General features: G+C 42.2%; 1 protein-coding gene across 1 annotated transcript; it reads right to left on the bottom strand.

The window, feature by feature from the left end:
• Positions 1-8,804: 8,804 nt before the first annotated feature.
• On the bottom strand, positions 8,805-14,018 carry PSMB9 (proteasome 20S subunit beta 9). Its single transcript, XM_055330665.1, has 6 exons — positions 13,828-14,018; positions 11,763-11,830; positions 10,700-10,831; positions 9,913-10,042; positions 9,526-9,667; positions 8,805-8,978 (listed from the first exon to the last, which is right to left on the bottom strand). Exons 1-6 carry the CDS (start codon positions 13,855-13,857, stop codon positions 8,851-8,853), a joined length of 630 nt encoding a protein of 209 aa, XP_055186640.1. The 5' UTR covers positions 13,858-14,018; the 3' UTR covers positions 8,805-8,850.
• Between the last annotated feature and the right edge of the window lie 129 nt (positions 14,019-14,147).

The raw sequence follows: 14,147 nt of genomic DNA, 5'->3' as shown, positions 1-14,147 counted from the left end.
TCCAGGATCACGACCTGAGCAAAGGCAGATGCTCAACGGCTGAGCCATGCAGGTGTCCCTGCCCAGTTTTGAATGGAAGTCTCAGGTGGATGAACTTGACAGGTGCCCTAGCTTCAAAGAGGGCTAGGGAATTGACTTTTCTGATTTCTACTATGGGGAGGCAGGACTCATTAGGGAGGGAAAATTTTAGAATATTCTAAAGATTTCCAAATCCCATAGCCAGCCAGAAAACATAACCAGTATTCACACATGGAATGAGAGATGCTGTGTGGAGGGTCTGCTATGAGTAAGTGCTTTGGTTCATGGGCTACATCAGTATTTTTTAAAGCCCACCTAACCTACTGACTCCCAAGAGATAATAAAATGATTGTTTTTGTTCTAAGCCATGAAGTTTAGGGGTGGTTTCTACACAGCAATAGATAACTGAAACATACATTGTATATTCTGTGTGTGTCTGCAATCTTCACTCAGTATTGTTTCTATTAGATTTTTCCATGTTATTGAATTATTAATTTATTCACATGCATCACTTGTACAGTATTCCATTGTATGAATATACAACATTTTGTTTATCTGTTTATTGTTGAGGAATTATTTTTGTTAAACCGTTTGAGAATAATCTGTGGACATTATGACAAGGCACCCCTAAATAGCTTGGCACGTGTGTTTTTTGTTTTTGTTTTTGGCTTTTGGGCATGTGTGTTTTAAGAACAAGGACATTTCTCCCACATAACCATAATACCACCATCACCCCCAACACACTTAAAATTGATACAATTTTATCAAATACACAGTCCACATTCAAATTTCTCCTATAGTCCTAATAATGCCCCATAGTAAATGTTTGTATTGTAACCAATACAGTGGGTATGACAGGGTGATAGATAACTAATGCAATGGGTCTGCTTCTTCTAGCAAAGATATTCAGGGGATTTGGTGATTCACAGTTGTCTGACTTCCCTGTGTCTGTTCATATGTCTCCATTTCATATCTCAGAGTCCAAATCCACTCCAACCAGTGGCCTTATCTTGGCATAAAAGACCCTATGGGTTTATACAATTAATAGCTCTATGACCCTCATCTATACCTGTGCTAGGTTATAGAAGAAGAGGTGTCCTTTCAAACCGCTACAGTGGTTTTTAAAAATTTCTCATTCATTTTTTGAGTTTGGATGAAAAGCTTTTAATTTACTCTTTTTTTCTTTGTATGCTCTCTAGGGCAATCTAAAACAGTCAGCCTCTGTGTGACTATCATAAATAAATAAAAATTAAAAAAAAAATAAAACAGTCAGCCTATAAAGGTAGGGACAAAAAGCCTCAAGGAAATCACTCAGCATTTGTCTGGTACCTCTCCTAATCCAAAACCTGGTTGCACGTTACTTGGGATGTGAGGTTAGTCCTACACTTCAGTGATGTTTCACTGCCCTAATGGGTTAGTTTGGAGTCCACTTCCTTCCTCAGGACTCCCGCCATATTTATCTTGAAGTTTCGCCTTGAGCCATGTGAATGCTGATTTTGTGTCAACTGAGTTAGGCTAAGGTACCCGGATATTTGGGTAGTAGTGTAGATATTGCTGTGAAGGTATTTTTAAAGATGAGAAATATTTAAATCCGTAGATTTTTGAGTAAAGCTGATTACCCTCCATAATATGGGTGGGACTTCCAATCTGTTGGAGGCCTTCAGAGGAAAAGACTGAGGCTCACTGAAAAAGAGGGAATTCTGTCTCCAGACTGCCACTGGACTTGGGCTGCAGTATCAACTCTCCCTTACATATCCAACCTTCCTTGCAGATTCTGAATTTACCAGTCCTCACAATCACATGAGCCAATTCTTAAAATAAGTCTCTCTCCATATATACATACTATTGGTTCTATTTTTCTGGAGAACCCTGTTACATTTCCTAGTGAAGGCACTTTCCAGAGAAATCCACTCTCTTGCATGTCAACAGAGTTTAGATAAAAATTGATGTAGTATGGATATACTTCATCTCTGAGTTTTTGAGAACATGTCGTCTGCGTCATACATGCTTGTAGTACACATACAACTCTGTCATAAACATTGCTGGGTAAAACTGAATATTGTTGAACCAATTCCCAGTGCTTCTGAATAAGCTCAATGGGATTAAGACATTTTTCTTCTTACAATGTATGTCCATAACCTGCAGAATTAAGAATTTGGTAAAGAGGACCAAAGATCATTCATATAGGCTCATTATATAAAAAAGAACATGTTTATTAGATTCCAAAAGATTTAGAATAAACAAATAATGCATATTATTGGAGAGAGATGCTGTAAATGTAGGGAATAATCTCAGTTTTTCTAATTTCTATCCTCCCTTTCTAAATCCTGATCTCCAAACTGAACACTTTAACTATATCTATTTAGTTGGATGGAAAAAATAGGGAACTATCTAATACCTGTCATGGAAATATAGAATAAATTGCTCTCAGAGCTATGGTTTTCTTTGACTTGTTAACTTTAAAAAATCATATTCCTCAGTTCATGGTGCATGGTCATCATTGGTCCATACAAAATCTTCTCTATGTTTGTTATTATTTATTCCTTTGTATGTATACATTTCCCAAATTCCAGTTACCTTTCCTTTCACTAAAGGCAATCCTTCTCATGTGCTTTGTATCTTTTTGTTATACATATTTTTGAAAAATGTGTATGGCTTTGTGTGTATTTTTTTAATTCAAAGTGAGTTGCTTTGTGCTTAAAGCTCATTCTGTTAGGTTTTATTTTGCTCCTTAGTCCTCTGGTTCAAAGATCAATCCACGTTACTGTGTGCACTCATAGCATTTGTCCTACTGTCTCTCTGGGAGACACGAAGATGGCCTCTAGATCTCTGCCACCACAAATGACTTATAAAGAACTCCCTCAGGGAAACAGTTGCAAAGGGTAGATGTATTTCCAGGAGTGGAACTGTTGGGTCCTTGAATGTTTTTCACTCAATTAAGTAGTGCAGAATTTTCTCCAGAATGGCTGCACCAGTTTGCATTTACACTAGCAGGGTAGGAGGCTTCCCTCATCCCTATTTGTACGTCAATATTCGACATTAGCAAACTCCTATGTTTCCCAGTCTAATAGGTATAAAGTAATGTATAAATTTGTTTTATTGTGATTTTTGTCGAGTTTGATTATCTCTTCAAACACTCATTAGCTTCCTTGTTTCTCCCTCTATAAAGTTCATGTTTATGTCTTTTGTGCATTTTTTCCTAGGGTATTGATGCTTTTTTGCTACTTTTTGCATTTCATTGTATATTCTAGATATTATCCCTAATTGGTTTTAGATAATGTAAACATCCTCTGCCATTCTGCAATTTGTTTATAAGAGTTGTCTATGGTGTCTGTTAAAAAAGTCTTCACTTTTGATGTAATGAAATAATAACATATTTGTCATGATGGTGTCAGAGGTTATATAAGGAAGTCCTTCCCTGTCTCTAGTCCCAAAGATAATTTTTATGTTTTATTCTGTTATGTTTAAAGCTACACATTTCCCTTTTGAGGCTTCAACTCACCTGCTATTGTATGTGGTAGTAGGTCAGGATCCACCTTTCTATTTTTTTATTCATGAGAGACACACACAGAGAGAGAGGCAGAGACAGAGACAGAGGGAGAAGTGGGCTCCATGCAGGGAGCCTGACGTGGGACTCGATCCCAGGTCTCCAGGATCACACCCTGGACTGAAGGCGGTGCTAAACCCCTGAGCCACCCGGGCTGGCCTCTTTTGTTATCTTAATAGTTTGCTGCTTCTGTTATTATTTCTGAGCAGAGTATCATATGATCTGCAAATTTATCTGCTTCACTCACATCCCTTTCTTTCCTTATACACCAGTCTGAACTCTAGTGCTATATTTTACTAGTAATTATAGTGAGTGGTCTTGGGCATCTAAGATTTTTTCATTATGCAGACTGCTTGTTATATATCTTTTGGAATATAAACTTCACAATGATAAGAAAGTTTTATATGATTCTGGGTTCTAAGGAACAAGTTAAGACTGGGTTTTCAAAAATCATAAATGGATATTTAACTTTGTAAATTAAACCTTATAAATTATGCATTAAGAAAAGCAGATGATCTTTTCCTCTTTAGTCTATGATTATGGTGAATTATAGTAATATATTTTACTATTTTGAAGTATTCTTATATTCTAAGGATTTCTCATTTGATCTCAATATATTATTATTTTTTTCTAGTTTTTATTAAAATTCCAGTTAGTTAACATACAGTGTAATATTAGTTTCATGTATAAGTATAGAGATTCAGCCCTCCCATGTAACACCCGGTGGTCATCACTAGTGTACACCTCAATCCCCATCACTTATTTAACCCATCCCCTCACCCACCTCTCCTCTAGTAACCATCAGTTTCTTTTCTATAGTGTGTATTATTTTTAATACAGTTGAACTCAGTTAATAGATAATTATTTATTTTTCCCATCTATGTTCAAAGTGAGATGGGCCTATTGTCTTCTTTCCTTGAATTTCCTATCTCAATTTGAAATCAAGATTATGCTAGCCTGATAAAATTAGCTACACAACTTTAATGTTTTTTCTATTTCCTGGGAAAAAAACCACATAAGATAAGAGTTGTATGTTCCTTGAATGTTTGGATGTTTGGTGTAACTCCCCCATGAAACCATGTGGGCATATAAAAAATTATTTTTATCAGATGCCATTATCAACATTTTTCATTTCTTCAATGTTTATTGCTATACTTAAATTTTTACTTCTTGTGTGAATTGCATTAGATTAAGTTTTTCTAGGAGTTTACCTATCTCATCAAAAAATTTAAAATTTATTATCATATACTTGTTCATTACATCTTGTATTATGTTTTGTATCTGTTATATCTGTACCTATACCCTTCCTTTTCATTCCGTATTTTGTTTCCTCATTTTTTTCTCTGCTTTATTTATGATCAGTCCTGTTCTAAATCTGAATATCTTACAAATTTTTTTAAGTCACTAGTTTTTGGTTTTGTGAATTTTTACTACATAGTTTTTGTACTCTATTAAATTGCTTTCTAGTCTTATCTTTATTATTTCCTTCCTTCTTATTTCTTTAAGCTTGCTCAATTGCTCTTTTTCAAAAATTTGGAGAACTTTTAGGTCATTTATGAAGCTGGGGCACCTGGGTGGCTCAGTTGGTTAAGTGTCTGCCTTCAGTTCAGGTCATGATCCCAGGGTCTTGGGATAGAGCCCCACATCAGGCTCCCTGCTCAGAGGGGAGTCCACATCTCCCTCTCCTTCTGTCTGCCTCTCCTCCTGCTTGTGCTCTTTCTGGCTCTGTCAAATAAATAAATAAATAAATAAATAAAATCTTTAAACAATCTTTTAAAAAAATGTTCTTCCTGAATACTGCTTTAACTGTATCTCACAAAATTTGATATGCAACATTTTTACCACCTAGTTCTAAATATGTTAATTTCCTTTATGACTGCCTTATAAACCCATGTAATTTATCAATATTTTCTGTTTGCACACTGAATTTTAGGTATCCTTTTTTAAAATAAAACTCTAATTTTTTACAACATGACTACAAAATGTAGCTTTTTTTTCAAAGATACTGGTACTTTGAAATCTATTGTAGTTTTCTTTATGGCATAATGCATATTCTGTTTTAGCAAATCAATCCTCTGTGTGATGTGAAAAATTATACATCTATAGAGAGGAGTTGTTTTTGTTGGATGGATTTTTAAAATTTTATTTATTTACTTGGTGGGGAGGGGCAGAGGCAGTGGGAGAAAGAGAATCCTTGACAGACTCCCGGCTGAGTACGGACCCTCCCATTCAAGGCTCAGTCACAGAACCCTGAGTTCCTGACTTGAACTGAAATCAAGAGTCAGGTGCTTAACCAGCTAAGCCACCCAGCAGCCATTGGCTTGTTTTCTTTTCAATGAATCCTTTTTTTCTTTTTTTAATTGAAGTATAGTTGACACACAATGTTACATTAGTTGCAGGTGTACAACATAGTGATACCACAAGTTTATATGCTATGTTATGCTGTGCTCACTGTAAGTATAGGTACCGTCTGTCACAACACCACTACAGTGCCATTGACTACATTCCCTCTGCCGTGCTTTTAAAATGAATCTTTTGAACCTTGTACCTAGTTTCCTTTTCCTCTGTGCTTTCACTACCTTCTAACTCAGAGCCAACTGTTTTCTTACTCAGCTGTAGCTGGGTGATAAATATATGTCCTGTTAAACCGGCTCTCTGGGGAAAAAAAAAACAAAACAATTCTGACATGTAATATTCCTGGTTTCTGTAGAATAAATACTTCCATCAAGGCCAACGTGAAGGTACCTGTGGTCAACAACTCTCTTTCAAAATTACCGAATATGGGACGCCTAGGTGGCTCAGCAGTTGAGTGCCTGCCTTCGGCCCAGGGTGTGATCCTGCGGTCCCAGGATTGAGTCGGGCTCCCTGCATGGAGCCTGCTTCTCCCTCTGCCTGTGTCTCTGCCTCTCTCTCTCCGTGTCTCTCATGAATAAATAAATAAAATCTTAAAAGAAATTACCAAATATTTTACAATTTGCTCTTGTGAGCCAGCTCCCATACTCCATTTTTAAAAAGATATTTATTTTGTGGGGAGTCTGGGTGGCTCAGTTGGTTGAGCGTCTGCCTTTGGTTCAAGTCATGATCCCAGGGTCCTGGGATGGAGCCTTGCATTGGGCTCCCTACTCAGCGGGGAGCTTGCTTCTCCCTCACTCTGTGCGTGTTCTCTCTCTCAAATAAATAAATAAAATCTTTTTAATTTGTATTTTAGTTTGGCACCTTGGCTTTATTATTTCTTAGCTTTATTTTCACTTTGCCCAGTTTCTTCTTCTCTTTCTTTTTAAATCGTGCCTGTCTCTGGGAGCTGCTACAAGCACTTTTTGGAATGAGGGACAGAAGGATAAGACTCTGGTCAATAAATAAAAAGATAGATTCCTAATTTTATTTTTTTTTTAAATTTTTATTTATTTATGATAGTCACACAGAGAGAGAGAGGCAGAGACACAGGCAGAGGGAGAAGCAGGCTCCACGCACCGGGAGCCCGACGTGGGACTCGATCCGGGGTCTCCAGGATCGCGCCCTGGGCCAAAGGCAGGCGCCAAACCGCTGCGCCACCCAGGGATCCCTAGATTCCTAATTTTAAAAGGCTTAAACCTTAGTTCAGCTCTCAAAGTCCACGCTGCGGTGTTTTGGGTGTACCTCACGTTTGTGTAGCTCAGGGGTCACCGGTACTTGTGAGAGTTCCAACCTAGAGTTAAGGAATCCCCGTCATCAGTTCCCTCATGTGGGAAACCTCCTACACTTTCCCACCTCCTGGGCCCCCTTTGTCTGCTTCCTCCATTCCTCTGGCCAGAACCAACTTTGGTGTTTCTCTTGGCAAGTTAGGGCACCGCAGCTTTGCACCCAAGGCCTGACTTCTCAGGGCAAAGCCAGGAGATGAAAGAGGGGGAAAAAATGGAAAACCACCCATGGGGAGTGTTGCTTGTCCAAGTTTGGCTCTCCTTATACCCCACCTGCTTTTGTCTACTTTCCGGAATCTTTCAGCGCCTGCTTTTTGTCTGCTTTCCAAAGTTCCTCTAGTTGTGATCCATAGGAGGGATTGGCTCTTTTTTTTTTTTTTAAAGATTTATTTATTTATTTATCTATTTATTTATTTATTTATTTATTATTTATTTATTTATTTATGATAGACATAGAGAGAGAGAGAGGGGCAGAGACACAGGAGTAGGGAGAAGCAGGCTCCATCCTGGGAGCCCAACGCGGGACTTGATCCCAGGACTCCAGAATGGGCCAAAGGCAGGCGCCAAACCGCTGAGCCACCCAGGGATCCCTGAAATCGGCTCTTAAACTATTATTTTAAACCTCAAAATAAAAAAAAAATGTCATTTAAATTTATTTGATTAGAAAGAACTAACCAATTTATTTGGCTAGAAAGAACTCAAGTCTCTACAGTTTTCGATTTTCCCCCTCCAAACCAAACACACGCTCCCAAGGACATAGGTTTGTTTGCGGTATTTTGAATTTATGTGTTAAGCCTGAGATCCAGAAAGAAAAGTAGACAGAGGCTCCCTGGGGATCTCACTATGATTGCTGTTAAATATACCTCTTAACTGTTTACCTTTTAGCAAAATGGCATTGAATGTTCTAGCTGTAAACCACCTGAGAAGTTGCTCAATACCTTCATTTGACAGAAGAGGAAATGAGAGCTCACAGAAAGGAAATAATTTGTCTCTCAATTGAGAAGTGCCTGGCAAAGATTGGGGGCCAGAATTTGGCCTGTTTAAAACAGTTACTCAGGCATCTGCTCATAACTTCCTAAGTGTCAACTACTGTGCTGGGCTAATTATCGCAGATTTCAAGGGAGGACATGATACATGAAGCTTGAGGGAATGAAAGTTTTATGTAATGGGAGAGGAAGGGCATATAATAAAAAACAAACAAACAAACAAAAAAACCAACTAAATCCCAGTTTTCAGCTTTGAATTCACTGTGACTTTGGTTAAGGGACTTACTTTTTCTAAGCCTTCATCTGTCTGTAAATAGATGTAATAGTATAAGCTATAAAGGTCTTTTGTTTGTTTATAAGAGATAAAGCTTATAAGCATTAAGCTAATGCCTTAGTCAGTGTTTTGGCTATTATCATCCTTTGAAATGTACAAATCCCTAAGTTTTAAGCATTTATCTTGTATTGATCTCTAATGTGAATGAAGGCATTATGAAAGGATATCTAACATCTGGGAGGAAGAAGCCCCCACCTAAACTTCATCCCCCTGAGCACCCATTTTCCATTGACCATACCAGGTTCTGGTCTGAAAGAGTTTATTACAAAATAATGAAGGGAGGAAGATTCACTCATCATAGAATTTTGGCAGTTCGTTACCCAAGATTACTTGATAGTCCACACCAGTAGCTGTAATAGTGACCAGGTGGATGACACCCCCACTGGAGCCATCCCGGTTCATGGCCAGAGCGATAGCTGTAGAGGGTTTCAGGGGAGAGAGAATAACTTAGCTTCAGAAATCTTTACATTCCTCTCCCGCTCATATGCTTACTACCACTCTCAGACCTCAAAACCCATCTCTTTGGAACACACATCAAGTAATGTGCTAGTAAATCAACTTAAAAAAAACAACAACAACACAAAACCCTTTATGTGTAACATCTCCTGGTATCCAAACTCAAAACTCCTACCATGATTGATTTCAAGTTATAAACAGCTAAATGAGCAGTTCAGGAACCATTGGATATTTAACAATTGGCTCTCATGAGCTGGCCCAAGGCAGCTCCAGCACACCACTGATTCTTATAGTAACCGTATATTTGAATTTGGGGTACTCAGAACAGTCCTGGTTGATGCCTTTGGTTCTGAAGTCCCAACTAGTTTAGCATTGTCCTGCTCCTTTCACACTCAAAGTGTTCCAGTTTGGACATTAAATTGAATGGTCACCCATATATTCCTCATACTCTTCTTCCTTCTCATGTTTAAAAATCCCCCCCAGGTACCCTTCCCCTTGGTGAGTTACCATTTGTGGTGAAGCTCCTGCACTCCTCAGGGGACATGCCTGGTTTATAGGCTGCATCCACATAACCGTAGATATAGGTACTGCCAGAGCCACCAATGGCGAAGGGTTGTCGAGTCAGCATTCCTCCCATGGTTCCATACACCTGGGGAAGGCATCCTCAGGTTAGACCATGGAAGCGTCAATCCTCTCTTTGCCACTGAGACAGTCAGCGCGTCTCCGTGTTCTGCAATGAAGCCCCACGGACTCCTACCCCCATGGGTTGCGATTATACTACACTTTTAGAGGTGGGGTCTTTGGAGCCCATTGCTGGAATGACATATAACCTCGATCGCCCTCTGTAGGGTACTGAGGAACACCAAGGGAGGGTGTACGTGGGAAGACCCTCACCTGGCCCCCGTCTCGTCGGTCCCAGCCAGCTATCATGAGATGTGCAGACAGGTCCTCCCGGTACTTATAACTGATGTTCCTCACCACGTTGGCCGCAGCCAGAACAAGGGGGGGTTCTTCCAGTTCCAACCTAAAAGAAATATTAGTAATAGGGGTCAATAGAGTTTCCTGAAGATCCCCCCTCCTGTGCCCATTACCATCGTCCCTGCCAGGTGACATGTGAAACCTGAAACCTAGAGCTGCAATAGTTCAAACTCCAGCTCCTTTCCCACATGCACAGGAGGTCGAGTCTCGCACTCGTCCTAACTGGTAAGGAGATTTCAACGTTCTCCTCCTTTACTGTCCCACCCACCCTCTCCCAGTTATATGACTCTGAGCTTCAAGGGCCTTGCCCGTGTGAGTAAAACCAAATAAGCTTTACTTCTGCACTAATGACCTTGGTCTCTCACACAGTAACTGCCTGGCATATGGTGGGCACACCATCATTTTCTTTCTCGCTATTTCTAGTAAGATAGATTGACAATTTTCAAGCCATTTTCATATAGATCATTTGATTCTCAACAAAACTGTCCGGTGAGGTAAGGTAGGTACTATTAATTATCTCCACTTTACAGATGTGGAAACCAGGTTTCAAGTGCCAGTTCAAAGCTAATAAAAACAGGAGCCTAAATGAGAAATTTTCATTTTTCATAGCAGTGTTCCTGGAACAGGAATGACACTGTCTCAGGGTTTGCTGGTTGGGAGAACTGTAGTGAGTGTGGACTTGAAGATCCCCAAAGCTTCATACCCATGGAGCTCCAGTTGGTAGGCAGCCATGTCAGCCATGGCCTGGGCATCAGCAGCGGAGCCAGAGAGAGCACAGTAGATGTGTTGGTGTAGTGGGGACAGCTTGTTAAATGCTCGGTTTACCACTGCTTCTCTGTGGGGAAGGAGTCAGCAGGCAGCAACATTAGCAATGCCAGATTTTTTTAGGTTAATCAGTGTTTCCCAAATTTATTTGACAAGAGAAGAACACTGGAGTCCATGATTTTTTTTTTAAGATTTACTCATTTATTTATGATAGACATAGAGAGAGAGAGAGGCAGAGACACAGGAGGAGGGAGAAGCAGGCTCCATGCCGGGAGCCCGACGCGGAACTCGATCCCAGGACTCCAGGATTGTGCCCTGGGCCAAAGGCAGGCGCTAAACCGCTGAGCCACCCAGGGATCCCTGAGTCCATGATATTTAATACTTGGATTAAAACAGGAAGAAAAAAATCATCTCAAATAAATGAAACAGCAAGTAATGATCAAAGTTAGACTTATTTTCAGGCTTAGATTTAATAATAAAAGAAAAAAATAGTAAATTAAGAATAATATTCTTAAGCAATTCTTCTTTGCTCTATCCATCTTGAAGAAAGTTCCATGGTATGTAAAGTAAGTGATATTGACCTAATCCCATATACTCATTTTGCATAGGGGGAAACTGGCCAGAATGGAGGAGACAGAACTAGATCAACATGTGCTGGATGAAAAACCAGAATATCTTCCTGGCAGAGCCGTCTTTTCTATCTCTAAACATAAAAGGAAGGCAGGCCCCTGAAATCTTTGCATCCTACCTTCTTCTCATACCTTATCGTTTTATACCCATCCCTGCAGGGACAGGCCACATAAGCTTTTAGGCCCCAGATTCTCCATGAATTTAGGGACCCAAGCACTTGCCCAGTATCTCATTATAGGGGCCTTTCTAAAAGGTTAATTCAGTTTCTGCGAAGCTCCACTTTACTAATATCTTCATGAATGGGTAAGAAAAAATCTGTACTTGGGGCCATTGGCTTCCTTCCAGAAGCATTCACCTTGACTGGTACTTACCCTGCAGACACCCGGGAATCAGAACCCACCACAACACCTCCATCAAACTCTACTGCCATGATGGTTGTCTGTGGAGACACAGAGGATGGAATGTCATAGCAGGAAGAGCTTTGATTCCCTCATGTTACAGATGAGGAAACATTCCTAGAGAAAGGAGGTCACCGATTCAAGATCATTTAGCAATTTAGGCCAGAGCTGACTCCCAGTATAGGATATCCCCTCTATCTCTCCACTATCTCCATCTCCTCTCCCAACTGCAGGGGAATGTCAGAGCCTGGTGGTGGCAACAACATAGAAAGAATCCTATCTCTAGGCCCCAACCTTCCTAAGTAGAATCCTTCCCACCATAAGGAGAGAGGTGAGGATGAGGTTTGCAGAGGTAGACATTTGGCTCGAGGCGTGGGGAGGAGGGATGGGGTGCTTCCAATCACTGGTGGGTGAGGCAGCCCCACAAGTGAATGACCACCACATGTGCTTGTTGCTGCAGATGTGGTCAGACCCAACACAGGGAAGGTTACTCTGACCTTGGGAAACAAGCTCATGTCTTTTTTTTTTTTGGCCCTAATTCTCCACCCCCACACTCCTTAACCAGTTTATTAAGTAACAGAATCAACAAGTGGTATGGTGGTTAGCAGGGTCAGGCATTAAGGAAGGAAGGAGGCAGCCTAGGAACACATGAGTTGGTTTAAAATAAAATAAAAAATGGTTTCATTTAAGGATTTCTTTTTCTTTTCTCTTTTCTTTTTCCTTTCCTTTTCTTTTTTCTTTTTTCTTTTCTTTTCAAGTAGGCTCCATGCCCAGCGCGGAGCCCAGCACAGAGCTTGAACACAGGAGAACCCTGAAATGGATACCTGAGCTGAGATCAAGAGTTAGTTGCTTAACTGACTGAGCCACCCATGCACCCCTCATTTAAGGATTTGTGATCAAGAGGTCAATGTGCATCTCAGTAGCCAGGGGAAGAGCTCTGTACGAAGAGAGGATTTGCCTGGGGAGTTTGAGTTGACTTTTCAGGTCAAGAAAAGAAATTAAGGAAAATAATTAAGGAAGGTGAAAGGCATAAGGCTAGGTTTTCTACTCCTCTTTGAGTTGCAAAGAGCCTTAAAGATCCTTGGTTCAAATGAAGAAACTGAATCATGGAGGAGGGTGACTGACTAGTCAAGGCCACCTAGAATTAATAGCAGATTGGGACTAACGCCCAGGTCTAACTCCCATCTCTTGTTTTGACTTCTGCTTCCTATTTCCCACTGCTCACCTGACAAATGGTTTCAGTGAATCCTCATCACTCTGTGGGTCCGGGCTCCAGGGCCATTGCCCTGCAAGTGCTTTCCCACAGACTGATTCACCATGAATTGAGGGTCATTGAAAAAGGGCAGCCCCACTCCAGAGGTCATTCTCTAAAGTAAAGCCACCCCCAAGCGGACAGTTGTGGCAGGAGTTTGGGAGCAGAAGCCAGGCAGCCTTGGGCAGGCCGGCAGGACACAGGGAAGAGAGCATGGCAGCCCCTGGGCCGCCAAGCGGGAGCCTTCTTGGGCGAGGACGGGCAAGGGCACCACCGGCTCACAAGGAACCCCCGCTGTCAGGGCTGTGGCTCTGAGCAACCCAGCGGCCAGTGGATCAAAGGTGTGTGTGATGCGCTGTCCCCTCTCAATCAGTGCCCACATTGCCCTCGCCCGAGTGCTGCCCTACTTCACCCAGGGAACCACGTCTGCATCAGTTTGCACCTTCTCCAACCCCCTCCCTGATTTATTCAGCCCCTCTCTACAGTCCGGAGGTGAAAGCGAAAGCGCTTTAGAGCAGCTTCCCCTTGATGCTTGCAGCTAAGAGCCAAAGCGCCTGGACCCCCGCCCCCAGCTTCGCGCGCGCAGTGCCTCCGCGGACTCCCACCCGAGCCCCTTCAGAGCAGAGACGCCCCCTGGGTTCAACGCGGGGCATCTCTGCCAGCACTGGCTGGTGCAAACTCCCGCCTCACTGTTAGTCCCCGCGTTCACTGCGCGGAGCCCCTGGGGTCGCCCCCGTCGCTCCCCTTCCTCCACCTCTCTGCCGACCCCCCGGCCAGACTCCTCACCCCAGTGTGGACTTCTCCCGCCCGCAGCATCTCGGCGCCGCGCTGCCTGCCGCCTGCGGCGCTGCTCTTCGTCCCGGGACCGCGGGCAGCGCGCCCCCTCCAGCCCCGCGCCTTCGCCCCGCCCGCTAGGGGCGCCTGCGTCCGCCGAGTGAGGCTTCGCCCCCGGCGCTAACCTCCCCGGGGCAGATCTGCCCGGAGACGGGTGACGGAAGGGGCTGGGGTAACGCGGTCCGGAGGCCGGGGGGTGGGGGGGTGGGGGGGGAGAAGTCCGACAAGTGGAATTCGCCGGGGGAAGCAAAGAGAGGAAGGACGGGTGTGCA

This window comes from Nyctereutes procyonoides, unplaced genomic scaffold (assembly GCF_905146905.1).
Source record: "Nyctereutes procyonoides isolate TBG_1078 unplaced genomic scaffold, NYPRO_anot_genome, whole genome shotgun sequence".
In the NCBI taxonomy this organism is placed as follows: Eukaryota; Metazoa; Chordata; class Mammalia; order Carnivora; family Canidae; genus Nyctereutes; species Nyctereutes procyonoides.
This window is presented reverse-complemented; position numbering and strand designations above follow the sequence as displayed.

Bases quoted from the DNA above. Each gene is read 5' to 3' on its own strand.
- PSMB9 (XM_055330665.1), bottom strand. From the start codon at position 13,857: ATGCTGCGGGCGGGAGAAGTCCACACTGGG. The intron at 9,668-9,912 runs GTGAGGGTCTTC...TGCCTTCCCCAG, and splicing joins ACCGACGAGACGGGGGCCAG to GTGTATGGAACCATGGGAGG. The intron at 8,979-9,525 runs GTAACTCACCAA...AACCCTCTACAG, and splicing joins CAGGAGCTTCACCACAAATG to CTATCGCTCTGGCCATGAAC.